General features: G+C 44.3%; 1 protein-coding gene across 4 annotated transcripts in view; it reads left to right on the forward strand.

Annotated features, from left to right (window-relative positions):
* The window catches only part of VCAN (versican), a 106,477-nt gene that overhangs the window by 31,631 nt on the left and 48,504 nt on the right, over positions 1-26,342 (forward strand). For 2 of the 4 annotated variants that reach the window (XM_008261907.4, XM_070056399.1), the window contains exons 6-7: positions 7,364-7,657; positions 13,963-16,899. In XM_008261907.4, the coding sequence (XP_008260129.2) occupies positions 7,364-7,657; positions 13,963-16,899 (3,231 nt within the window). The remainder of the gene's footprint in view (positions 1-7,363; positions 7,658-13,962; positions 16,900-26,342) is intronic. The other 2 variants (XM_070056398.1, XM_070056400.1) reach the window with 1 other exon arrangement.

Raw genomic sequence — 26,342 nt, forward strand, 5'->3', positions numbered from 1 at the left:
AAGTTCATTGTTTTCTATGTGGTTATTCATTTATCTCTGAACCATTTGTTGAAAAGAGAATTCTGCTTCCATTTCGTGGGGTTGGCACCCTGTTTAAAATCGACTGACCACAGAAGGGTTGATTTCTGGGCCTCAATTCTATTCCATCAGTGTATATGTGTGTCCTCTATTACTTCATACTACATCTTGAAATTGCAGAATGTCAGACCTCCAAATGTGCCCTGGTTTTCAAAATTGTTTTAGCTACTCCGGGTCCTTCGAGTGCTTATTGAAGTTAGGGTCACCTTGTCAGTTTCTACCTGGGAGCCAGCCAGGCTTCCGATGAGGATTGCGCTGACTCAGTTCCTCAGCTGGGGTGCACCACCTTCCCAGTAACACTAAGTGTTCTGATTCAGGAGCAGGGAATGTTTTTCTCTTTTGATGTTTTGTTTACTTTCATTCACCAGTGTTTTGTTGTTCTCAGAGTCTAAGTTTTGTGATTTTTTTCATTAAATTTAGTCCAACATATTTTTCTTCATGCAAACATAAATAGAATTTTCTTAATTTGCAAATGTAAAGAATTTTGCAGCTGATTTTTTGTATATTACCTCGCTGAGTTTGTCGGCTAGTTCTAGTAGCTATTAATGATTTCATAAGATGTTCTGTGTATAGCCTCTGTTGATTTATAATCTTTCCTTATATAAATGTCTTGGCATAAACCCCTTGAAGCATTTGACAGTCGCTGCTCTCAGGTCTTGATGCCAAGGTGTCCTGGAGCTCTGAATCCAAAGCGCGTCTTTGAAATACAGCATCCATTGACTTCCCAGCTGTGCCAAGCCAGCCCCTCGAAAGGAGGCGGAGTCTGCTGGGTTGACCTGGGGCCACGCTGTGCCTGTCCAACCCAGTCACACGTTTAATCTCTTGTGTCTTTTGAAGACTTGGAAACCCAGCCATGCTTTAGGAGCTCTCTCACTCGGATTCAGATCTGCTCTGTGAATAATGTTACATTTTAGAGGGGCTCCTGTGTCTTTAAACTCCTCAGATTGGCTTCCCAAGACCGTGTGTGGCAATACGCTCACCAGAAAGCAGATTCCTTTCCGAACCCATGTGTAACTCACTCTCACAACACACCCAAGATCCCCCGGGAACGATCGGTGGGGGGCGGAAACTGTCAAAGCCCCACATCTTCCAGCCACGTGGTGTTTCTAGTTCAGGCTGAGACAAGTGAGGGATCAGGATGGAGCCAACCTCGCTTTCTAGTCTCAGTTCCCGCAGCGTAGAAACGCTGCCAGCTGACTGTTGAGCCTGGGTTCCGAGGTGAGGTTGTCTTGGCATCCTGAGAGAGGTTTTGTCAGTACTTGGGGATGGTTAGTCTTTGTGCAGTTAAAGCACCAACGTTAGAGTGATTGCCATGCTTTTGAATTACCTACAAATACTGGCTCTTAGAAGGCTGTGCAGCGGTGTGTGTTAGCTGTTAATGAACACGTATTGCTAGCTGATGCTTAGCATGAGTCTGCTGTGTTGGCCTGGTGTACACGTGTGGATAGGCACAAAACGGAGAGGAAAGGGGTGGGGGAGAGAGAGAGAGAGAGAGTGAGAGAGAGAGAGAGAGCAAGAATGCACGCAGGAGGAGAGAAGAGGAGGTGGAAGGAGAGGGAGAGACAGAAGCGGGGGGAGAGAGAGAGCGAAAGAGAGAGAACTCTTTGAAAAAGTGTAATAGCCCAGCGCTTCAAAGCTAATAATCATGTTGAGTGCCTGTTACATGCTCGGCGTATTCCGTAAGTGGTTTTACCGGGTGGGTGTTCAGAAGCTCCTTCCATGTGACCGCTCCCAGCCCACTTCGCACATCTGTGGCTGCGTCGTGTATTACTTGCGGGCCACTTTGATCCCGATCGTGGGGAAATGCAGAGTGTTTACAAATCTAGAGCTTTCCTAGTGAAAACAAACCAACCCACCAGCGAGATCTGCTCCCGTCATGGGCAGGGGGAATCCTGATGAGTTTACAAGAGCTGATTTTCAGACCAAACAGTTCAGGAGGGTAGGGTTCTGAGCACAAACGAGCGCAGGACACATAAACACGGATCACAGCACCCAGCCTCTAGTCAGCCGGAAAACCGAGGTGACGTCTCAGCTTCGACCCCACAGACAGGAGCCCCGGACGGTTCCCCCAGTTGTGCGGGAACTGTCGGTGGGAGAGCAAGAGCCAGTCCTGGCTTTGCTCGAGTGTCAGGCGCTGTAAGAGTTTCGCTGAGTGACTCCTGTGAAGCAAATCTGGCTTTTGACCCCTGGGGGTCATTTTTAGTGTTTTGACGCGTTTTCCTCGTTTGCCGTTTCAGTCTGTGTCACTTTTGAATCTGCCAAGAAGTAGCTTTTCTGTGGTCAGAATTACAATACCTCCCCCACTGAAGATTTCTCCTGGTATTAATTTCTGTGATTGCAGTGAATTTGGTTTGGGAATGTCACCAGATAGTAGAGTCTCCCCAACAATATCTTCCAGTTTCTTCTAGAACATCCCTGGAAAGTTGGAAAAAAAAAAAAAAAACAAACCAGGAATAATTCAAGGCCACAACAGCGTGTAACTTGAAATTTGGGGAAAATGTGCCTTGAGACACTACACATGTATTTTCTGTGTCAATGTGTGGATTATTTTGTGTGTGAAATCCTGGTATATTTTGTGCATATACTCACAGGAATGTACGCATATAGACGTCTGTGAAGTCTTAAACAGCTGAGGGAACTTGGCTCTGTATCCTAAGCTTCATTTCATGTATATGGAAGCTATTCTATATATTTCTTCATGTTTTATTTACTCTAAGTAGAAAAAAATGAACTATTCTCTTACGGGTAGCCACAGGCATGTTCCAAGTCGGTGCTATAGCGATGAACTTGACCTTGAGTGTGCTGTCAATGCAGCTGCTTTAATGACGCTGTTCCTCCAACTTCATAAACTCTAGGAAAGCGTGGTTTCCAGGAGGGTACCTGCACAATACTTGCAATAAATGAAAACTACATTAAATTGTTCAGATACACATATCCAGCAGTAGAGAAAGAACTCAGCCTTGCTGTATGCTAAGGAAATGGGCCTTTGCCCTCCGCCAAGGCTGTGTATCCCCTTGACTCTGAAGGTGGCACTGTGATAAAACCAGGGAAGAACTTTCATTATTCCCACCGAGGTAAGAAGGTGCCTTTAAGGTAGGCTGGGCCAGCTAAGTCATATTGAGAGGAGACAGCTGCGCTGTGCTGCTGTCACCTCTTTGCTTGACCAGTGGCTTTCCCTTCTGTTCCTGTGGCTCCTGATTCAGCTTTTGCCTTGGAGGGGAGATTTTATCTGTTCATGCATCTTTATGTGGCCTTTCACCAAACCTAGATTTGCATTCCTGTAACTGACCCACACTTATTGTGTGTCCAATCTGATTTGCTCTGCTGTAGTGTAGAACACACAGGGGACCTTCAAAACATTTGTGGAAAATGCATATCATGAAAAAGCTGCAATTTCATTTTTTTGCACCAAAAATAAACTTTTCCTTAAATGCCACTTTTTAACAATGTTTTCAAGTATCTTATATAATTTGTAAAGAATTCCAGACTTTGGATTCTGAAATTGAGAGTGAAGCTGAAGAAACTGAAAATGTTAGCATCTTGATTGCTTTTCTCAGTGTGGAAATGCTGTTTTTAGCCTGAAATCTGCAGTTTTCTGTGGGATATGGGGTTGAAAGACTTGCTTCTGCAACAGATTATTGAGGACAACACCTGCTGTCGCTTCCCCTCTTCATGGAGGAGCGACACTAAGCCCTGCCTAGGCTTCATATCCGAGTCACAGCACCATTATGTCGCTCCCCGTCTTCGCAGGGGAACGACACAGGACCCTGCGCTGTTCTTTTGTCTGCTCGGCCCTCCCCGGGTTTGCTGCTGGTTCTTCCCGGGTTGGCTACCGACCCTTCCACCTCCGTGGAAGGGCGGTTCCCCCTGCCACTTTCGCCACTTTCCCCACTTCCGCGGGGGAGCGGCACACCGCCGGCCAGCTCTCTTGGGGGCTGCTCAGGTGTTCCTTCAGATAGATGTTCCTGGTGCATGTTGTCTCTCTCCTCCTTTATAGTCCTCTTCCACCAATCCCAACTCTGCTACCCACACGCCGAGTACGCTGCTCTCCTCCAATCAGGAGCAGGATCAGCTCCTGCAGGTCATCACTCAAGTTGGCGAGAGGCAGCTGTGTAGAAGCTGTTTCTCCCTTCTCAGCGCCATATTGTGGGAAAGCAGATGCATAGAATAAGTCTTAATTCCAGTAACAGTCTAGTCCGAGTTGCTCCCCACACCTGCTGCTTTTATCTGATGTATAATAGTTTACTTATTGCAAAATATTTTTTTAACAAACAAGATCCATATTCGGCTTAAATTTCTCTTTTAAATATTTTTTAAAAAGATTTACTTATTGATTTATTTGAAAGATGAGAAAGAGAGAGAGAGAAATTGAAAGAGAGAGAGAGAAACTGAAAGAGAAAGGGAGAGAAATTGAAAGAGAAAGAGAGAGGGAATTTTCCACCCACTGGCTCACTCCCAAATGGCTTAACAGCTGCGGCTGGGCCAGGCTGAAACCAGGAGCCAGGAATGCATTGGGGTCTGCCGCATGGATGGCAGAAACTCCAGTACTTGAGCCATGATGGTGTGCCTCACAGGTGCACTGGCAGGAAGCTGGGAGCGGAGTAGCTAACACTGGAAGCAGCGCTTCTAGAAGCGACGCAGGTGTTGCATGTGGTGGTTGAACCCCTGGCTACAGTGCCACCTCCCATACTCACCTTAACTAAGCTCAGTTGATTCCTGTTGAATTTTTCTTTTTTTTTTTTTTCACATATGAGTTGCATAAATCCCAAATGGTGATGTTTCTAGCAATATGTTTTCAAGATTTTTTTGCAACCTTTGAAAAGTTCTCACATATAAATGAAAATCGGAAAATAAATGGCCTTGGGATGGTGGATTGCAATGAAAGTATTAAAGTCATTATTCTGTAGGTAACAAATAGGTAAATAGAAATTGTGTCCTCCCAACAAGGAAGGTTAATCATTGCTAGTTTGCTACGAAGTCTGGTAACTGGAGTTTCTATGTAAAAAGTTCTGTAAGTGTTCTGTACTGATTTCATGATCATAAAGTCTCCCTTTAACCTGCCGACACCTCCTCAAACCTGTCTTTCCTTTGACTCCCTGCACATGTTGGCTGCTTAACCCTGGGAAGTCGCCTGTCCTGCTGCCGTTGTCCTCATCAGTGCATCCCTGAGGTCTTTGGAGAACCTCATGTGATCCATCCCACGCACCAAGAGCTCTTTGGAGTAGGGGAGTGTTAACTGATTGCTTTTCTTTGCCCTGCTTGGGTTGGTTCATCAGGGTTACTTCCAAGGATCGGTGGTTTTGCCTCAAAGTAGAAGCATCTCCCAGAGCCTGAAAGTAAGGCGGTGCTGTGGTAGCAAAGCCCAACAACTGTGCTGCTTGGGAACTGTGGGTGAGAAGGAAAACTCCCTTCTTAGTAGGAATTTGAAATTCCATTTGCTTCACACAGATTGCTGGTGCGTTTAAACTTTACTTGAGAGGGAGAGACTGTTCTCATGTGTGTGGGGGGGAGTCTTCCAGAGCTCATGCAAAGTGCTTCTGATGAAGAAACCTTAGGCTTCAAAATTTTTTTTGCACCACAGTAATCTTATCTTTTAATTCCATTTTCCACAAACTTTTTGAAATACCTCTGTAATTCCTGTAAGTGAGATTCTTGTCCTAGCTAGATCAGATAATTCAGGATAAATGGTTGTTCGCACCCTCATCATTTCTTTCAGCCAGGTAAAATAGATTTTTCTTTCTTTTCTTCAAATGACTGCTATTGGACTTCGGTCTAGCGTCCTGAGTCGCAACTTTAGATTTGTAGAGCGAAAAGCAGGTGTGTGTTCCGTGGCCATTTTTCCCATGACTGATTTTTCTTGGTTCACAAGGCCACAGCGTGCTCAGAGGAATGGTGCAGTTTCTCTAAACGATGACTTGATGCGCTTGGCACTCATCAGCCGAAGATTCTGATCAGGAGAGCGCTTCCTGTCCCCCGGGCTCGCCTGTCCCAGAGTCAGAGATACGCCTCAGGGAGATGGGATTGGGAACCACAGTTGCTACAATCAATATTTTAGCTTCCTCTCTGTCATTGTTTTTTTCTCCTCGTATTCTCTGATTCTGCCTCTGCCTTCCAGCCACTGTGCTCATCTGTGAGAGACATTATTGGGTTTGCATTGAATTTAGTCCAGCAAATTGTTGTGTTAGTCACCTAAGTGAAATCGCAAGTTAACAAACTCTGGAATTTCCAGTATTTTCTTGTGACATGTTCATGTGATCATGGCTGTTCCCTCTGCTCATTGTTGAGCCTTGCTTTGTTAATCAATTAGCAAGTACAAAATTCCCTTAATCCTAGGCAGAACCCCTTGCAACTACTCATGGTGTCTTTGTGAAGATTAAAACAACAACGACAACAAAGCCTCCTCTGGACAGATTCTGAACAATTCTGTCCTCCGGGTGGAGCGAGTGGGAAAGGACACTCCTCCAGAGGCCCATGGCTGCATGTGTGGGAGCTGATTCTGCCCCGTATCCCCTTGGTCCCCTGCTCCTGGTCAGCCTGCATGACCGTCATGGTAGCGTGAGACCAGGCCAGGGGGGCAGGGCATGGCATTCCAGAGAGCTGAACCTTCTCATCTCCAAGTTCTGGAAAGTTCCCTGGTTTCATTTGCTGACTTGCTGGGAGTTCCTGCGCCTTGATGGCGGTACTCTGTGAGGAGGGAAGTCTGGGAATTCCCATTTGTAGTTGGGATAAAATGAGATGAGCTTGGTGGCAGGTGCATACAGTTCTTCCTTACCAGCTTGTGGTGGTACCAAGAACATCACAGGGTCTTTTATAAAAGAGAAAATCCACTTCCTGGATAGAAATCCAGGCAGTCACTTGGTTAGAGTGCTTTACAGAATTTCCTGTAACTTCATTATGAAATGATATGGGAATGCAGATAGCTAAGTAGGTGGCACCTGAAATTTTGAAATTCGTGAATTTTTTTTTTCACATTGTACATGTTCCATGAAGTCAAAGACTACCTCCCCACCACGTGCTTGGATTTCAAGATCTTTTTTGCACCAAAAGAACCTTATCTTTTAAATCCATTTCCATGAGCTTTTTGAATTACCCTCACACATATGTATGCATATGTATGTGTGCATGTATATAGATGTGCAAATGGACATATGGACCTTTTATGATGTGCAATTATCTGTTGATAATAACTCTCACAAGATTAAGTAATTGTCATCCAAACTATTATCCAAACAAGAAAGCATGGCTCGGCGCACTCACGGTGTTTTTCTCCTTTTTCTCATTCCAGGTGACGTGTTTCACATCACTGCTCCCCAAAAATTCACCTATGAGGAGGCAGACGCAGAGTGTAAGCACCAGGACGCCAGGCTGGCGACGGTGGGGGAGCTGCAGGCGGCCTGGAGGAACGGCTTTGACCAGTGCGATTATGGGTGGCTCTTGGATGCCAGCGTGCGCCACCCTGTGACTGTGGCCAGGGCGCAGTGTGGAGGTGGTCTACTTGGGGTGAGAACCCTGTATCGTTTTGAGAACCAGACAGGCTTCCCTCCCCCTGATAGCAGATTTGATGCCTACTGCTTTAAACGTAAGTGTTTAATTCCTTTTTTAAAATTATACATTAAGAAACCAAATGCTTGAAAGGCATGCTCTGATGTTTAGCCATTGGAATGCATTCTGTGTCTTGCAGTATGTGCATGGGATGGAGACGGTCCAGTAGCTTGCAAAAGCTGGTACTCTGAACAGCAGGGATATGGTTCAAACTGCAGGAAATTTGATGAATGAATTTTTAGAGAGCATGACAGAATATCAGGTGAAGGTCTTAACTGTGCCCGGTTGCACCCAGAATCATAGAACATATTTCTGAGTAGTTCTTTGAATGTTGTCCTTGAATGCAATTGATTTTGGGGACTGTGAAGCCAAAGCTGACTGTGGCTGAGTTAAACCCCTGAATTCTGTTTATTTTGTTTTTGGGAGAGAATTTAAAGTTCAGTAATTGCAGGTGAGTACTTCGAGCTGACATTGATAATCACAGTGTTCTTTTCATACAAAAACTGAAAGTGCTATCAATAAAAATACCCACCTATCTCGCTGTATTTCAAGTAACGAAAATAGGTACCTCCTGCTGAGTAGCTCAGTATTGATAATTGAAGTGCAGTTGTAGCATATAACATAAATGAGCTAGTTTCAGTTAGGTTTGCTACTGAATATGACTTTTACAAAATATATCCCAATGTTAATGATATAACTATTTTTATTTTCAAGTGTCTTTATCTTAGTAACATTAGGCACATGATGAGATAGTATCGTAATTGCTTAATTAAACAGCAATTCATTTAGTCTCTTTGCAAGATGTACAGTAGGGTCTACATTGTGCTGGCTAACCAGTTATCTCCCAGAATTTTGGGGGACCTTCTGTGTGTTCAAGACTGAGTCATGTTATTTTGAAAAGTAGTAAACCTTTTTACTAAGTTTCCAGTGTATGGAAATAGATAATTAAAATGAGTAGAAAGCACCCTCGTTTATTATGTAAAGTGAAATACAGGGATTTTATCATCAGAAAAAGACACAAGCTGTGACGTGTAAGCGGTCAGCATTAGAACTGAGGTGAGTGGATGGAAAGGCTTGATTCTTGCACTTGTGTCTTCCAGCGCACGTACCTCAGCTGACCCTCCACGCTGGGTGTCAAACCACGTGTTGTACATCAGCTTGATTCAAGCTGGCTGAGCCGCAAGTGGTCACAGAAATACTAACTTTCGTTCTCAGGCCCTAAAACAACAGAGAAAGTCTTCCTTAGTCATTTTCAGGAAAACAAGCAATGGCAAGAACAAAAGCCTTGCCCTCAAAGTAGGCAGGTAGACATTCCTTTAAGCCCGATTCTCGCAATAGTGATTTTCAAATTCCGGCTTAAAGCTCAGTTTTATATATGGAGTGACAGAGGAGGCCAGATTGACACGGGGGTGGGGGGGTGGGGTTGAGAGGTTAAATTAGGGAAGGAAGACACTAACCTAACTACCTTAGTGGTTAATGTTTTTTTCAATAACTGGCACCAGAAAACTTAAAGATTTTTTTTGTCTCTGCAAGGATAAAATTTTTCTCTGTAAGGGTTAAAACAAGTCAGTCTTTAGCCTCAACGAGAGCTAGTTAAGAATTTCATCCTGATGTGTTTATCAATTATTTATTTAAATACACTGACACAAATGCATGAAATAAAGTACTTAGATTTAAGTAAAATAACTACCTACTAAAAATTTTTGTAAAACGCAAAAAAGTTTGAAGGTTTAGGCTTATCTGCTTGTCTCTAATTCATTTAAATATGTATACCTGGGAAATACAATGGATTAATATTTCCCCACTTAAGCTTGAGTCTAGATTTCTGCTATTTATTTATTTCCTACCAAAGACTCTATTATACTGAGAATTCACTCAGCAAATACACTGTTAAGAGGGTGTAGCCAGGGGCCTGCATCTGTGACGTACTGGATTAAGCTGCCAGTTTCCGTCCCTTATCGGAGTGCTGGTTTGAGTCCCAGCTGCTCCATCTGTGATCCAGTTCCCCGCCAATGACCCTGAGAAGACAGCAGAAGATGGCCCGAGTCCTTGGGCCCTTGGCACCCGTCTGGGAGAGCAGGATGGAGTTCCTGGCTGATGACTTCAGCCTGGCCCAGATCTTGCTTTTGCAGCCATTTGGGAAGCAAACCAGCAGATGGAAGGTTTCATTCTATCTGTCTCTCCCTCTCTGTCTCTCTGCCTTTCAATCAAATCAGTCTTAGAAAAGAAGAAAGGTTAGCCAATAATGAAGGATTCCCCATGTCACACACAATGCCAAGAGATTCCCCGAGTTTCTCGTTGATTTTACTAGGGTTCCCTTAATACATATTTTTAAAGGATTTGAAAAATGTTCTCAAAATGAATTGACTGGTGTCTGCTTTTCTCACATAGCCGAGTGGTGACTAACTTCTGGAGGGTGTCCTTTTTAAGAGTTGTGGTCTAAGCTCATTCCCAAAGGGGTTTCAGAGGTGTACAGCTGGGTGGTAAAGTAGAGGAATTTGAGAAGATAGCCATATTTTTCTTGTTTACCAAATATAGAAAGTGATTTTTAAAGCCACTTGGTGAATGGACAATGCCAAATCTTACTTTGTTAGAATTCCCTGTCCTTATAAAGTCACTGTCGAGAACCGATGCCTGGTAATAAAGACAACTGGAATCTGTTCTCGTCAAATGGGCCTGAAGAACAGATCAACTAAGATCTGTGAAGTAACCTTTGCGGGTGTATTTTCCCTTGATTCAACGACATTGTGCACTTTTTATTTTTCTTTTCCTCATTAAGCAAGTTCTGTGAATGTTAGAGTTATTCAGCACTTTGAAAGGTCACCCCATATTCCCAAATTGAAGTGAATTAAAACCATTCCAGACTCAAGACAATCTCACTAAATGTTCACCAGGAGAGGGAAATAGGACTAGCACTGGCAGCTGGATTTCCTAGTGAGGGCCATCGCGCTAGACTTTGAACCCCACTTTTCCACATCTAAATGACAGCCATTTCAGTTGTCCAGCACAGCTGCTTAGTTGTCCCTCCACACCTTCTCCGACTGAAACAGTTCCCTTGTTCATGAAATTCCAATCTCATCTATGTGATCCTGTGTTGAACAGTCACTGTTTGTTGTGTATCTCTGTTTGATGAAATTTGCAACTAGAAGTGGTGGTGCGGGGAAGGCTAAAGTACTTGCCACCACTTCCCATGCTAGCTTGTGTATTTGTTCCCTTTGCAATTGGCCTGACTTCCCAAGCTATCGTCAGTCCATTATCTTTTTTGTGTCCTAGATCACAAACTGACCTTTTGTGCCAAAACGAATCCTTCCTCATTGATATTTCAAAGGCGTTTCCTGCCTGTTGAATTTGAATCTGTTAGCATTCAATCACTCATAAAACTTGGAAAAGGTCAAATTCAAGTTCAGTTCCCAAAAGTGTGAACCCAGAATCAACCTCTTAGATAGCTGCCCTAGTTGCAACTTCTTCCCATGTTGATACTTATTTTTGTATATCAAATTTGATATAGAAGAACCAATTTAAATTAGTCACTGCTCCATAATGTAGACAGTATGGGTATGAGCTAAATCCACTGTCATGCTGCTAAAAGGGGTTTTATTTTATTAGGAAAATCTGCCGCATGTCTCCCAACAGCAGCATGGAGGAGATAGTTGACAGGACATAAAATGCCATAAGTACAGTGATGCAAAACATCTGTGTGGCAAACAGCTGCAAAGGTTGGAAGGGAAATTTTGTGGGAAAAGCAGCAATGCTGATTTTTGTTGGCTTCCTCATTAATGAAGCTGAAGGAACACTGGTAGTTTTCCAGGACCAAGATTTCTCCGTGTGACTGCACCTTCTGGAAGGACACTCTCCGAATGAGCCGGAGTTGTGTTTGCATTTCTGTAATAGATCATTAGCATGGCGGTGCGTATTCCTAGGACAACTCTCTGTGGATATTTGTGCTTGTTGAAATGATTTCCTTTTTTGGAAAGGCTGAAACAAATGGCACAGATGATGAGATGCAAGGAGTTATGATGGAAATCAGCTGTTAGGTTGACGAAACACCGCCCAAACCCAAAGGAAGTCTGAGGTTTGCCATTCCAAGTAGGAGAATTAATTAACTTAATTATAAGCAGATTTTTAAAACAGGGCTCCAAAATTACTGAGAACCCTTGTTTCTGAAAAGAAAGTCACAAAAATCCTCATCTTGTGAGTGGACTCTGAGATTGCTGTCACTTTTTTTGGGCAGGGGGACAAGGAAGGTTAGAGCAGAGTGTGCAGCGACAAACGACAGTGACTTATGCTTGTTCGGCTTTTAAAGCCTGAGCCCATTTTTCAAACACTCTCAAAATATGATTTCCCTGGCTTTGCAGAGAGTTGGTAACAGAGAGCTTGGGCTGGAAACTGGGAGAAGTGGATTCACAGCCTCTTTGTCCCTCATGCAAACTCACCTCCTTTTAAGCTAATTCCATCAACCGTGGAAACACTCAGAGGGAAAAAGTAAAAATAGCTTTTTTGTTGTTATTAGTAATAATATGATTAAGTTTTCTCTGATATGCAATCTGCTAAGAGTTCATATTATGTTTCCATGGGAACTTGGTCCGTATGTATTTTTTACTATTTCCCCAAAGAATTTGGTTAGAGGACAAACATGAAATTTGGCCGTTAAATGAGGTAACGGTTATGGAATTTCAGAGGATAGAGAATTGAATTAAAAGAAATAGTCATCCACATTTTGGGTCCATAAGTTGTTCATGTCAATCAAAATTGACCAATGCTTCCTGTTGGAAATGTGTGCAGAAAAGACTTCTCTTAAAAGGGGCAGAGAAATGTTATGTAGCTTGGCTGTTCAAGACGACACCTCTTTGTTTTTGCTGTAGTTTTGTTTTAATATAAAGAGACAAGTGGTGGCAGGTTTTCAAGGATATGTAGATGTACTAAAGTGGCCACCATGTTTGCACTGTAAAGTTGATGAATCTGGGCTGTACCATGGTCTGGGAATGACAACAGCTACGAAGAGCTTAATGCAGACAAACGAGGCGTGATCTATTCTCATCCCCTTCTGGTTTCTGGCCCAGTGACCTCCCGTTGTTGTTTTTCAAGGGCTCCTGTTTGGGGACAGCAAGAAGAAAGTCGCAAGGTGCTGGAGATCCTGCGTGCAGTAGAACCCTTGTCAGGAGGACAGCATTGCCCACAGAGCTAGCTTTCAGCCCCAGCAGGCATAGCAGGAAACCGACCACAGGTGTCCTCAACAGTTCCTTCTCAAGTCAGCCACAACTAGTTTTTTATTTTCTAAAATACTCATTTTCTTCAAAAAAAAAAAAAAAAAAATCCCAGTCTCTGCAGTAGGCTGCTGTGTTTTCTTGTGTCCGGGAGGAATCTTGTTTACAACACTGGAACTTTTATAAACAATTTAAATTTCTTTAAACAGGCCAGGCCATTCTCTGTAAATTTCGAGGCATTATAACGTAGCATTTTATGATGACAGGTTACTCGAGATAGCTGAGCCCATTCTTTCTGTTGCTCTGGGTTGTTCCCAGTGATTTGTAATTACAGACCTAAAATACAGCCTGTGGGTACCTGACTTCCTGTACATTTGTGTTCCATGCTAAAGTAAGCCTGGAACCAAAGCCCCTCCGAAGTCCCTGGTGTGCAGAACATAGAGCCGGTGTAGAGATCCCACAAGTAGCACCCAGCCTCTGCCAGACTTCTCCCGGAGGCTCCAGTCTCCTCCACAGAGGTGAAGTTGAAAGGAAGATGAAACCAATGGCCCGCACCAGGAAGGAAGGGACGAATGGTACCAAGAGGTTTCCTGAGCAGTCTCATGGTGTATATGTAACTCGGCCCCTCTCGCTGTGGCTTTTTTGTTGTCTTCTAATCTTCAGCATTCCCTCCTCCCTGAGATGGACACTCTACAGCTTGAGAGAGGGACAGAGTACGTGGAAAGAGCTACAAGCAGGGTACCTAACAGTAGCTTCCTACGAGGCTGCAGGTTGCTGTTGTAGATTCTGATAAACTCTTGGCTATACCCAAACTCTGCATTTGTGCTTTTTTTTTTTTAAAGTGATTTCTCCTTACATTAAACTATCTGGTGTTTATTTTCCTTATCTGAGAAGAATCATTCATGTCTGTGGGTAAAAACAGTGATAACCTCACCAGAGGAGACAACTCATCAATTTGTGACTACTGAGTGTTCAGTGCTCCGTCTTTGGGTTAGTTTCAATGTAACTTTTAGCCTCGTCTCCATCACAAAACACTTTGAAGTCATTCCAAAATACACAGAAGCACTGACCAAACACGGGGCATACTATTTTTTTGTTAGTGAATTCTCTAATCAACTCTTTGAAATTATTTTTCTAGCTAAACCGAATATATCAGAGGCCACAACCATCGAATTGAACATCCTCGCAGAGACCACATCACCCAGTTTATCCAAAGAACCACAAATAGTGCCCAAGAGAACCACACCAATCATCCCTTTAGTCACCGAGTTACCTATCCTTACAACAAAGTCCCCTCCTGTGGGAAGAGTAGTCAATGTTGAACAGAAATCCACAGCCCCATCTCAGGCTGTACCAGACAGATTAGCCACAGGGCCACCCACACCTGGTGGGGGTACCAGGGAGCCCTGGGAAATGGACTACTACTCACCTTCTGCTTCAGGACCACTCGGAAAGCCAGAGCTGTCTGACACGGAGGAAGAAGTGTTGCAGGGTACACATGCCATCCCCCATCATGCTACAGATTCGTGGGATGGTACCCTGGAAGACACACAAACACAGGAATCAGTCACACAGAGTGAACAAATAGAAGTGGGCCCCTTAGTAACATCTACGGAAATCTCAAAGCACGCTCCTGCCAAGGAGTTCTCTGTAAGCGAAACACCTTTTGTATCTACAAGAATGACCTTGGGATCCAAAACCGAGAAGAAAACAGAAGGCGCTCTTTCTGAATCCATGACCACAAGTCACGATGGATTCACCTTGGGCAAAGACAATGGTGAAGACGGAGCACTCACAGCCAGGCCTGCCCAGAGCACCTTGGTCTTGAGCCCAATACCCGAAGTCGTTACAGTGTCAAAGATTTCGGAAGGCACCAGCCGCTCTCAGTTCCAGGACTTGGAGTCAGTCTCAGCCTCTACAGCTGTGCCCGACAGTGACAGACCATCCACGGACAACTGCAGGGGGAAGCCCACTGATGATGTTGGCCAGTATGTGTCCGCTACACCCTTCCCATCAGTAGAATTATTCCCTTACTCCGGTGATAAAACAGTAGAGGAAATCCTCCCAGGGATGTATCTTCCCTCACAACCGGAAATGACCCAAGGAAGAGAAAGAACGCAAACGCCAAGCCCCGAGAGAACAGTGGCTTACACAGGTGATGGCGTACGAGAAGGAGAGATCAGCAAAGCTCCGGGTATGGGAGCAGCAGAGGAAGAAGACGGCTTCTCAGGAATGAAGCTCTCCACGGCTTCCTCAGAGCAAATTCCTTTTACGGAGTCTTCCATGACAACGACCAGATCTTTTGGTGCCCCACCATCGACAACCCCGTCCAGTGTGGCGCCGACAGAAGCGAGAGACGGGGAGGAAGAGTCCACGCAAACTGTGACTGGATTGGAAGCAGATGGCTCTCAGGTTCTCACGAAGCATGATGCAGACAGCACAGCGGTGCGTTTGACCGGCAGTACTTTCAACGTGGAGGTGGTCACGGTGTCCAAATGGCCCTGGGATGAGGACAACGCAACATCGCAGCCTGGAGAGTCCACAGAACACGCCGGCTCTCCGGAGGGGCCGCCTGCTTTCCCAACCACGGTGGGAGTAAACGGGAAAGAGGAAGAAGCCCCAAGTCTCACTGAAGACAGAGACGAATTCACTCCTGTCCTGGATAGTACTCAAAAGCCGTTAGAAAAGGTTACTGGGGAAGATGCTGCCGATCATGGGAAATTCACAGTGAGATTTTGGCCAACGACATCAACTGGTCTTACAAAGTCAACTTTGACGGATTCCGCAACCACAGAAAGAATTCCACCTATGACAAGCACAGAGGGCCGAGTTGTTTATGCAACTGTGGAAGGAAGCGCTCTGGATGAAGGAGAAGATGTGGACGTGTCTAAGCCGGTGTCCACTGTCTCCCATTTTGCACGCACTTCAGATGGGCGAGGATTGGCATTTGTTAATTATAGTAGCACCCAGGAGCCTACCACTTATGTAGACACTGCCCATACCATTCCTCTTTCTGTAATTCCTGAGACAGAGTGGGGAGAGTTAGTACCTTCTGTTCCATCAGAAGATGAAGTTCTAGGTCAGCCCTCTCAAGACATCAGTGTCATTGATCAGACTCACCTTGAAGCAACTGTGTCTCCTGAAACCATGCGAACCACAACAGAAATCACACAGCGGACCACTCGGGAAGAACAGACTACAGGGAAACAAGTTCCCGCCCTCAGGTCTACCGCAGGCACACCTGTGTCAACAGCAACCTTGTGGGATGAACAAGAAGGTGATGGATCCACATATACAACCTCTGAAGACAGATTGGTGACAAGTTTTGGGAGAGTCCCGATTTTAGAAACAACTTCGGTTGGGAAACTTGAGCACGATGTGTCTTACCCACCTGGTGCCGTCACTGAGCACAAAGCAGAAACAGAGGAAGTGGCAACCCTGACACCAAGGACCAGGCCAGAAGTGTCTGCAAGTCCAGGGCCTGAGCAAAAGTACGAAATAGAAGGTAGTAGTCCACCAGAATTTGAATCACCTTTGAGTCCCTTTAGCACTAGTGTTTCCCAGTTTATGGAGGAAACCACTACTAAGAAAAGGGAGGACATATCCGTGGATTATGTTGATCTAGGCTCAGGATTATTTGAAAAGCCCAAAGCCACAGAGCTTCCAGAATTGTTGACCATTAAAACCATGGTTCCAAGCGACATCGCTGCTACAGTTGGTTCATCGACCGCAACAGCCAAGCCATCGTCAGCACCCATGGAGAGACCGCCTCTCGTCGACAGGGAGCCTGGTGAAGAGGCGACCAGGGAGGTGGTGCTCATCGGAGAGTCTACATCTCACGTTCTCCCCACTACCCGTGAGGATATTGTGGCCAAGGAAACAGAAACCGATATTGATAGAGAGTATTTCACCACATCCAGTGCTCCTTCTGCCACACAGCCAACAAGACCACCCACTGTGGAAGGCAAAGAGGCCTCCAGACCTCAGGCGCTTTCCACTCCACAACCCCCGCCGGGGACAAAATTCCACCCTGACATAAATGTTTATATTATAGAGGTCAGAGAAAATAAGACAGGTAAGTCTCTGCTTTCTAGCCATGGCATTCCAGGCAATCGGCATTTTATCTTGAAAGTTACTTTGGGGGAGGAAAAAAATGAACCTACCCAATGCTACCATTAGAAGATAACCTGGAGTGTGAAAAATAAAAGTTGTAGCTTCATAAATTTTTACAAGAATTGGAAGACCATGTAAACAATTTGGAAGAATGTTAGATACGATGTTGTGTTGAAAGTCATAAGAAGCCCTGCTTTGTCATCTAATATAACCAAATCATCACTGTTACATCAATTCTGAACATGCAAAACCAAGTATTTTAATTTCAGTGTCTGTCCATACATCACTACTCAAGTGTAGCACTAGACTGTGTTAACATTCCATTGGTCTTTAACTATTAACCCTTAGTACTTGCAATGTGGACTGTAAAACAGTTGTGTGTATCCCTAGGGTTGACAGAAAGACATCTAAAGGTTTGCTTTGGTTTCTCTCTTCCAGGATTTTGTAGATTTATTACAGGACCTGTGGAGTGTGCAATAGGTGTATCGGTTAACTGTTATTTTAATGCAAATTCTGTGTATTTTCAGGCTGTTGCTTTGGGGGTATTTTAATGGGGCATAACTCTTTAGAAGTAAAACAGTCTAGCTTAGTTAAAAGGCATTGCTATAATTTATTGCATCAAATTTAATTGCAGAAAGTGGCTACATAAGCTCTATGCTTGTTTCTTAAAAGCAAAAACACAGGCTGTAGCGTTTTTTCTTTTATTACTTAATTGTCTTATCTATGGGGATATTTGAGCTCTGGGAGGCATCTTAAAAATTGTCTCTCTCCTTTGGTTAACGTTTGCCATAGTTTTTATCAAGCGTGACTTATTTTGCCTGAAAGTGAGACCACACCATCTTTCAAATCTGGTAGGCTGAGTTGAGAATGCCTAGCACATCTGCGTCAGTAGATGGAGTCAGGCTTTTTGGTTTTGAGGTTAACTGTGGGACTTTCATATAAGAATTAAATGAATGAATATTCACTTTTCTTTGACCTGACTCTGAGAAGCTAGACTAGGAGAATGTTTTTCTATTAGGGGTTCTCGCTCTCTCTTACTATCAATATCTTCCCATCAGGATATCATTTTTCCAAAGAGTGCTAATACCTTCATGAGTGTCCTCAGGTGCACACCTGTTCACAGCAAACAGGTGGCTGTCTTGTGAAGTCGGTTGGCATCCAGTGCTGGAGGGGCATGCGTCGTGGCTTCTCTACTGTCCAGAATGTTCTCAGTGTTAAATCTTTGGTGTGGCAGTGAATGATAGAGACCACATCTCCGGAGTCCTGAAATTTATCTCCACTTCCTAATACAGTTGAAAGCGGCCAGGATTGGAGCATGATTTTTTTTTTTAGGAAACCATAATGTATTTCCTCTCTTCTACATTACTTTTCTGTCTCTCAAAACTGGAGTGGGAAAGAGAACAAGAGTTGCCACGAAGTAGGAGTGAGAAGAAGCTATTAGCGGGCTTGGAAAGAAGACAGGAAGGTAAAACTTAAAAAAAAAAAAAAAAGTAAAGAGAAGCAAAACAATAATTTGAGGATTAAAAAATACTTGAGCAATTAACTATGCAGAAATATTTCTTAATTTCTGCTACTGTTGTTAGTGTAGAGACTGCATTTAATGGAATACTGTAAAACACAATAAAAATGCTCTACATTGAAAAACTCTTCTGAATGGGAAATTGGGAGTTTAGGTTGGGGTGACTGAATTACAGCATGGAAAAAGTCCCTCTCCCCAGCAGAATGGGCAGCCCTCAGGAAGAAAAGAGCTAAGTTTATAAAGGGCTACTCACACTGGAGAGAGGGCACCCCCTAACCCGTAAACTGCCCATACAAAGATGCATGCTCGTATGTGCGTTGTGGCCTTAATTCAGCTGGACTTCTGGGACATGCATGGGTGTTTCTTCTTGCTTCTGCTTTTAGAACATGAACCCGTGGGCTGCCTTCGGCCTGATTTTGTTTTGAGTTGATAATAACAGGTCAGGAGGCTGTGGGATACTTGGTGGCCCTCGGTAGGTAAGATTCCAGTGTGTGTGTTGGGGCATGTGTCTGCGGAGTAATTATCTCGCCCTCTCTGTCTGTGCTCTCTGTGGACTGTTCTATATACGCGTTCTCCCTGAGACTGAAAGCAGTTATTATCTTTATGACCACGGCATTTACTCAGATTCAGCTGCTTACTTATCCTAATTTTATTTGTTTTCTTTGAGAAATTTAATTTTCCAACATTTTGAACTTTGGCAAAGGTAAACCCTACAGCAGATGTTCAATTAATGAGTTCGAAGGCAGGTGTATACATTAACAAGGGAAAGTGCCCATGTGCCTGGAAAACCAACCTTTTTTTTCTTGCATCAAGGCAAGATTTTCCAGACTGGAAAATCCTACACGCATGTGTGAACTCGTGTAAATCTATTCACAAAAATAGAATTAGCCTTTACATATATTTGTATTGAAGTAAGCAAAACTACCACCCATGCTACACTAAAACAAGGTATTCATAATTTTTTGCTGTCCTCAGCAAGTCATATAAATCTTGATTTTTTTTTTTTTTACTGCAGTGAAACAAAACATGGTTATGTTGTATTTGCTCAAATGGATCTTAATAGCAAGTTAGGCTGCAGTGGCTGGAAGGCAACTGTAGTTAGCAGTTAAAAAAAATCTGAAGGAACTTTTCAGCTCATAAAATCTTTATGAGCTGAAAAATGCTATGGGGTGTGTTTAACAGTGGTTCAGGGGATACTGAGAACTTGACTCCTATTTCAGGAGTAATTTGCACACCTGCATTTTGAAAAATTATTGAAAGATTTTCTTTGTGAACATGTGTGCCAGCTATAGGATTTGAAGGTGTCGGAAGAGTTTCTTCAATTTTAGAATTATTTTTCTAAAGATGCTGTCTCTAAATCATTTGAAATCTTAAACATTGCTATAGCAGGACTGCAAATGTTTTCATAAACTGATTTACCAATATATTTAAATGATTTGGAAATTCACAGATATTAAATACCAATATAATTATTATCAGAATTGCCCTTGGAGCCCTGTCTTTTCTGGGGTTCTAGGCTGCTGCTTTCATGCTGAAAGTGAGTGGAGCTGGTACCTGCACCTGAGGGTGGTTCCCTTTGTGGGCTCCAGCTATGGCCTCACCACCAGAGGAGCTTGTTTCTTTGTGTAGGAAGCTAGAATGGTGTCTCCCACCACTCACTTGTTTCTCAGTATCTAGAAAATCCCCTTCCAATACTCAATGAAAACAGGAAAAGAAAGTTTATCTTCTTTTCCTTTCTGTAGTATGAAGAAAATACTTGACCTTAATGTTTCCAAATTATTAATGGGCTTAGTACTATACCAGAGACCAAGGGTCTCTATTTAAAAGTCCTTCACAGTGAAATATTTCACATGTATAACATGTCCGTACAGACATAGAGAGACATACCCATGTACACGTATAGAATCTCAACTTTTTAAATGTCTATGGATAGTTTCATTAACCTGCTAACCTCAATGGGAAAAAAAAAAGTTAAGTGGTTTTTTTCAAAGATGGAGGTGTAATAATGAAAGAAGCATTCTATGGCTAGACAAAATGGACGGTAATAGGACTTCATTATCTACTTCCTAGAACCAATGCTTATTCTTTCTGACAGTGGCCCTTGTAGTTATAACTTGCCATGATCAAAACCACCCCTGAGGCCGGCACCGCGGCTCACTAGGCTAATCCTCCGCCTTGAGGCGCCGGCACACCGGGTTCTAGTCCCAGTCGGGGCTCCGGAATCTGTCCCTGTTGCCCCTCTTCCAGGCCAGCTCTCTGCTGTCGCCAGGGAGTGCAGTGGAGGATGGCCCAAGTGCTTGGGCCCTGCACCCCATGGGAGACCAGGAGAAGTACCTGGCTCCTGCCATCGGATCAGCGCAGTGCGCTGGCTGCAGCGTGCTGGCTGCGACGGCCATTGGAGGGTGAACCAACGGCAAAGGAAGACCTTTCTTTCTGTCTCTCTCTCTCTCACTGTCCACTCTGCCTGTCAAAAAAAAAAAAAAAAAAGATATGAAAAGAAAAATCACCCCTGAGGCAGAAGCACTATCCAAGAACAAACCCCACTTAACTACTATGGCATTAGCTCGAGAGACATGCGCCACCATCTTCCAGTAGAACACGGCCAATCAAGAATTGTGTTCAAGTAAATCTACCACCTGCCTCAGCTCTCACAGATACTGAAAAGGGGACACAGAATAACATAAATCATGGCCTTTAAATGCATATTGGAGAACCATTATCAACACAATTAAATATAACTGTGGTGTGCACACACACACACACACACACACAGAGCTAGGTAGGCAATGTTCTCTTTCTTTGTATGACAGAGTGAATGATATATGCAATCAGCAAAGGAATAAGAGAAGAGAGGAAGTTAAGGAATATTTTATAAGAAGGTAGCATTGTAAGGCTCCTTAAACTGGAGGGGTAGATTAAAGAGAAATTACAGGAAGCCAGTTATTAGCCTGTCCTTCCCAAACGAGGCTCGGCACAGGGGCCAAGGAGGCCCGAGTGTAATGAGCTATTTCTAAATCGAGCAGGGATCACACAGGGGCCAGAGCTTGCCTCGGAAGCTGAATGTCTTTCCAGGAGTCACCCAGGGACCCAGACAGCTCTTGGGAGCCACACACTCAGCTGGGTTCCCCGGGAAGGAGTGTTCTCACCCCTTTGTGTACATCAGCGATTCTAAGATTTGGATAAAGACAGGGTCTTCTGTGGGTTGAGTAGGTTCAGTGTTTTGAAATAATCTTCATGAGTCATGAAGTACCATGATTCAGACTTACACATTTGTGAGAAAGAAGGCACGGAGCTATTTTTAAGAGTACCTGCACACTCTGAAAGTTGATGCAAATGTTTATGATCCCGGAAGTCCAATGAATGCTGAGTCAGCAGGATTACAGGGCAGGTGCTCTAAACTGGGAGGGTGACGTCAGCCTCTGCTTTGCTTATCTGCCATGTGGACCCAGGAATTTCTTAATTTACCCGTTATATATTTTTTTTTTTACTTGAAAATGGATGTTATTATACAGAATGATATTTGCTAAACTTTAACCCATACTCTTTCTGCAAAACACAGAGGCTGTGAAATAACAAAAATTTTCATTTATGGGAAGTGGAATTAAAAGATGTTTATTTGGGCACAAAAATGTTGACATCGATTGTGTATGTGTGTATCTACATATGCACGTAACATGTTTACATTTTTTCTCACTTATTTAAAATTTAAATAATTACAGAGTACTAACCACATGAGAACTGGATTTTTTTTTTAAGATTTATTTGTTCATTTGAAATGCAGAGTTACAGAGCGGCAGAGGCAGAGGCAGAGGGAGAGAGAGAGGGAGAGAGAGGTCTTCCATCCACTGGTTCACTCCCCAGATGGCCACAACAGCCAGAACTGCTGATTGATGTCAGAAGCCAGGAGCTTCTGCCCAGTCTCCCATGCAAGTGCAGGGGCCCAAGGACTTGGGCCATCTTCTACTGCTTTCCAGGCCATAGCAGAGAGCTGGATGGGAAGTGGAGCAGCTGGGACTCGAACTGGCACCCATATGAGATGCCAGCACTGCAGGTGGCGGCTTTACCCACTATGCCACAGCACCGGCCTCTGGATTTTCTGAAGTACATACTATTTGGGGTGTCATGAATGAACACGGATAGGTACTAAGCCATAGGAGGAAGCCATTGATATCATGGAAGGCACCTTTGGAGAGGGATCTGAGTTCATTGTCAGCAGGGTGGTTCATTTCATCTGTTTGGTCTTGAATACATTATTGAACCTCTGTAGGTCTCCGTGGTTAAACCATTTCCAGCACTCCAACCTCACGAGATTGCTGGAAGAAGGGTGTGTCTTGAAGTGCTCACCAAGGCCAGGCACTGAGTAGGCCCTTTGCACATTGCACATGCAATACCCCTGGCCTGACTGTGAGGCACCAAGCAGCGTGCCCCGCACATGGCGCCCACTTACTGCAGGCTAATCACCTTCTAGCTTTAGAAACTATTTCATTCTGAACCTTTCCGTGTAGGAAAATATAGGTTGTTTTGTGCTTAATAGGTTACAAGTTGAATTCTCTTAATATCCAAGATGACTTATGCCATAAGGAGCCACATCTAACTATACGTGTCTGTTGGGTGCAAAGTGCATGGTAACATTTTAATCCTCCGTGGGTTGTGTTTGGTTTGGGGGATGCCATTTTGGGCACTTCAGCCCTTATTGAAAATTTACATGTAGTATTGATCCTGTGGCCCTGACGAGACGACCTACTGGGATTTCTGCTCTTTTTCCTGTGGAAAATAGGGCTTATGATTTTGAAAACTCCCAATTTAATTTTTCCTTGAAAGAAGAGATCTTTTTACAAAATCTTGTTAGATTTCCCCAGGTATCAGGCCTGGCCTCTCCTTGCATATTCATAGAATGCAGGAGCATTCCCTGCTGTCTTTTTCTGGTTGTCAAGGAAACCCCCAGCTCTCTACACAGGGATTACATTCTTCTCTCTTAATAGCTCTTAGATCATTCATTTGTGCAATGAATAAAAAATGTATTCACAGGTCCAGACAGTGTTCAGATTGTGGGGGAAGGGCCGTAGTCAAGGGGGACGGCCGTGCGTGGTGAAGGGAGCGGGAATTAAAGCAAAGATCATGCAATGCTGTCTGAGATTGCGTTGCATGAAGCAAAGCTGCAAAGTTGATGTTTTTAAGAGGACTGCCAAATTTTGCCTGTTTAAGAACACAGATAACATTGCTTCTCAGTGAGGCCTGTTGTTCGTGTACAAAAATAGTTGATGATGAAGTGGGCTCATGGAGAGAGCCGTTCCAAGAATGGGGCTGAGGTTGGTGGGGGCAGGGAAGGGTAGTGGTGATATGTTGTGGTGAAAACCATCACATTTCTTTTTATTTGAATTTTTTCAGCCTAATTGAGGTAACAGGAAATACTTTAAAGTATTTCATTGCATTGAAATTGGTGTTCCTTAGAGACATGGCATTTAGATTTTGTGAGTTTGAATCAGGAGGGAAATGTACATCTGTTGGAGAGAGGAAGGATATTAATTATTCTTAAAAAGAGGGAGTTGATCCTGTGGAGAGGAGTAAATTATGGTGGACCTTCCAAGTCCTTGCTAGAAAGGAGTAATGTAACAGTGCCTGTTCCTCAAGTTGAGTAGACGTTAAACCACAGGACAGGATCTCTGGAGTGAGGGGCAACGTTTGGTTGTATTTCGGAGTCCTTGTTGGTGAAGATTTGTGATGTGCTGTGCCCCTGTGCTACCCAGACCTTGCTTTCACACACCTGTGTGACCGGTGCACAGGGAGTGCCTGGCCTGGCCTTAGTGACGTCGTCCTGTCCTTTGTAGCGTGGCCCTCCTGTGTGGACGAGGGCAGGTGTGATCACCGTAGCCACACGTGTGTAGCCTGTAGGAGGCTTCTCGGATGCAGAAGGGAAAGGAGACACTCCGGTGTTTTGGGGGAGCAGCTGGAATGCAGGACGTTTGCCATCTGCTCAGTGTAGAAGGCTTACCTTGCTCTCTCAGGGTGGCCTCCCTCACTCTCTGCAGGTAAACATTTCCTGCCAGTCTCCTCACACCTGCCCCAGAACACATTTAAGAGGCTTGTTGATGTGAAGTCATTCAGTCAAGCCCCTGTGTGGCAAGAGAAAAGGAGAGGATATAATGTATAGCTCAGCTGGGAAGGCAACTTGAAATAATTAGTAGGCAAGAGCTGGTAAAATAAAGGCCAACTGCTAGCTTTAATCAAAGGAAAATTAGAGGCTAATCAGATATAAGGAAGAAGCATCTTGGGCAAGTGAAGTTTCAGGACTGACCTCAGAGGCAACTGTGGGTGCTCATCCCCTACGGAGCACCCACCCGGCTTCCCCGCATGGTGCTGCTAACCACCCATGAGCCGGTCCTGTGCCGCGGTTTACAGGCCAGCAGGGAATCGCCTAGTGCAGCACGTGTTGGACCCTCCAGGAGAAACAAAGGCTTTGTGGCTGCTGGGGAGGGGGCTGCACTGGGTCTTTGCCACTGTAAAGTGCATGTACCGATTTTGAGGGAGAACACTTCTCTCTCAGGCTGCCCTGAGTGAGCAGGTGGCCTTTGATCAGACTTTGGGGTGTGTACTTTTCACCACAAATGTTAAATGAATCCATCAATACTGATGAAAATTAGATTATATATCATGGAAATACATCTTCTTAAAAGTCCCAAGAATAATCACAATTGGATCCCAATACTAGTGGAGGCCTCTTGCCATGGCCTTGTTCACTTCTTTCCGCAAACCTGGGAATTACAAGGAAATATTGTGACCTCCGGACTCTTTGCCTCTGCTGCAAGAGTGAGTTTGTTCAATGAACATTTACATTTGAGAAAATAGTGATTACTGCCTTGATAGAAGCCCATGGGGCTTTGGAAAGAAAAGGAGTGATTAATAAAAAAAGAGCATTGAGATTGTACCTGAACGCTTACATGGCCTGGATTTTTATAACCGCAGAAGTCTTTCGTGTTTGAGTTCTTTGTGTGATGCTTTCGCTGCTGTAATTGCAGCCAAAGAACACTTTCTTCAGCCCGAGATACAGATCTTTGGAAGGGAGAGTCAGGCCAGTGGAATGTGGGACAGGTGTTCTTCCAACTGAATTCCCGCAAGGGGGGCTGGGCGACTGGAGGAGGAGAGGGGGAGGGGCCTTGCGGGCTTGGAAGGTCTCTTCCCATTGCATGGTGGAACATGGGATTTACTTAACCAGGTGAGACTAAAAGGGAGGCCCAACAGCCAGGGAACTTATGACTGCAAAGCCATATGGCCGAAGTCCCGTAAGGTACACACCAAAGAGCTGGCCAGTTTGAGCCGAGGCGCTTTAGAGAAAATACTGGAGGGACGTGGGCTTGAGCTGGACCATCCATAACCAGGTGGGGAAACTCAAGGAGGACGCATGAAGCTTTCCAAGCTGGGGATGGGAGCGTCTTAGGAACAACTCTGTGATGCGAATGAGGAAGACGCTGGGGGGCGGGGGAGTTGGGTGGGCGGGGGTGGGGGGAGGGGGGGGCTGGAGTTGCAGAGAATGACAGCAACAATAGACTGAAGAGAAGGAGGAAGGGGGCCCAGGAGTGTGGCTGTTTGAACGTCCTGTTGAAGAGGCCAGGAGGAAGGGGTGAACCAAGGAGCGGCATAATTAGAAGTAAAATAGTGCTTGGTAGGTTTAGCTTGGTCGCCATAATTTCAGGGGCCAAGCAGGATCCACGCGTACTTATGGGGGTGATTTTGCTTTATTATATTTAAAGCTTGTACCTACTTTGAAATTTCGATTTCTATTTTTCTGGTGTTAGGTTATCTAGTAATCTGTCTATCATCTACCTAGCAAATTCTATGTGACAGTTTCAGAGAACTAAAGTGAAAAAGAGAATAAAAAGCCAGGCTAT

Source organism: Oryctolagus cuniculus, chromosome 14 (genome assembly GCF_964237555.1).
Source record: "Oryctolagus cuniculus chromosome 14, mOryCun1.1, whole genome shotgun sequence".
Classification (NCBI taxonomy): domain Eukaryota; kingdom Metazoa; phylum Chordata; class Mammalia; order Lagomorpha; family Leporidae; genus Oryctolagus; species Oryctolagus cuniculus.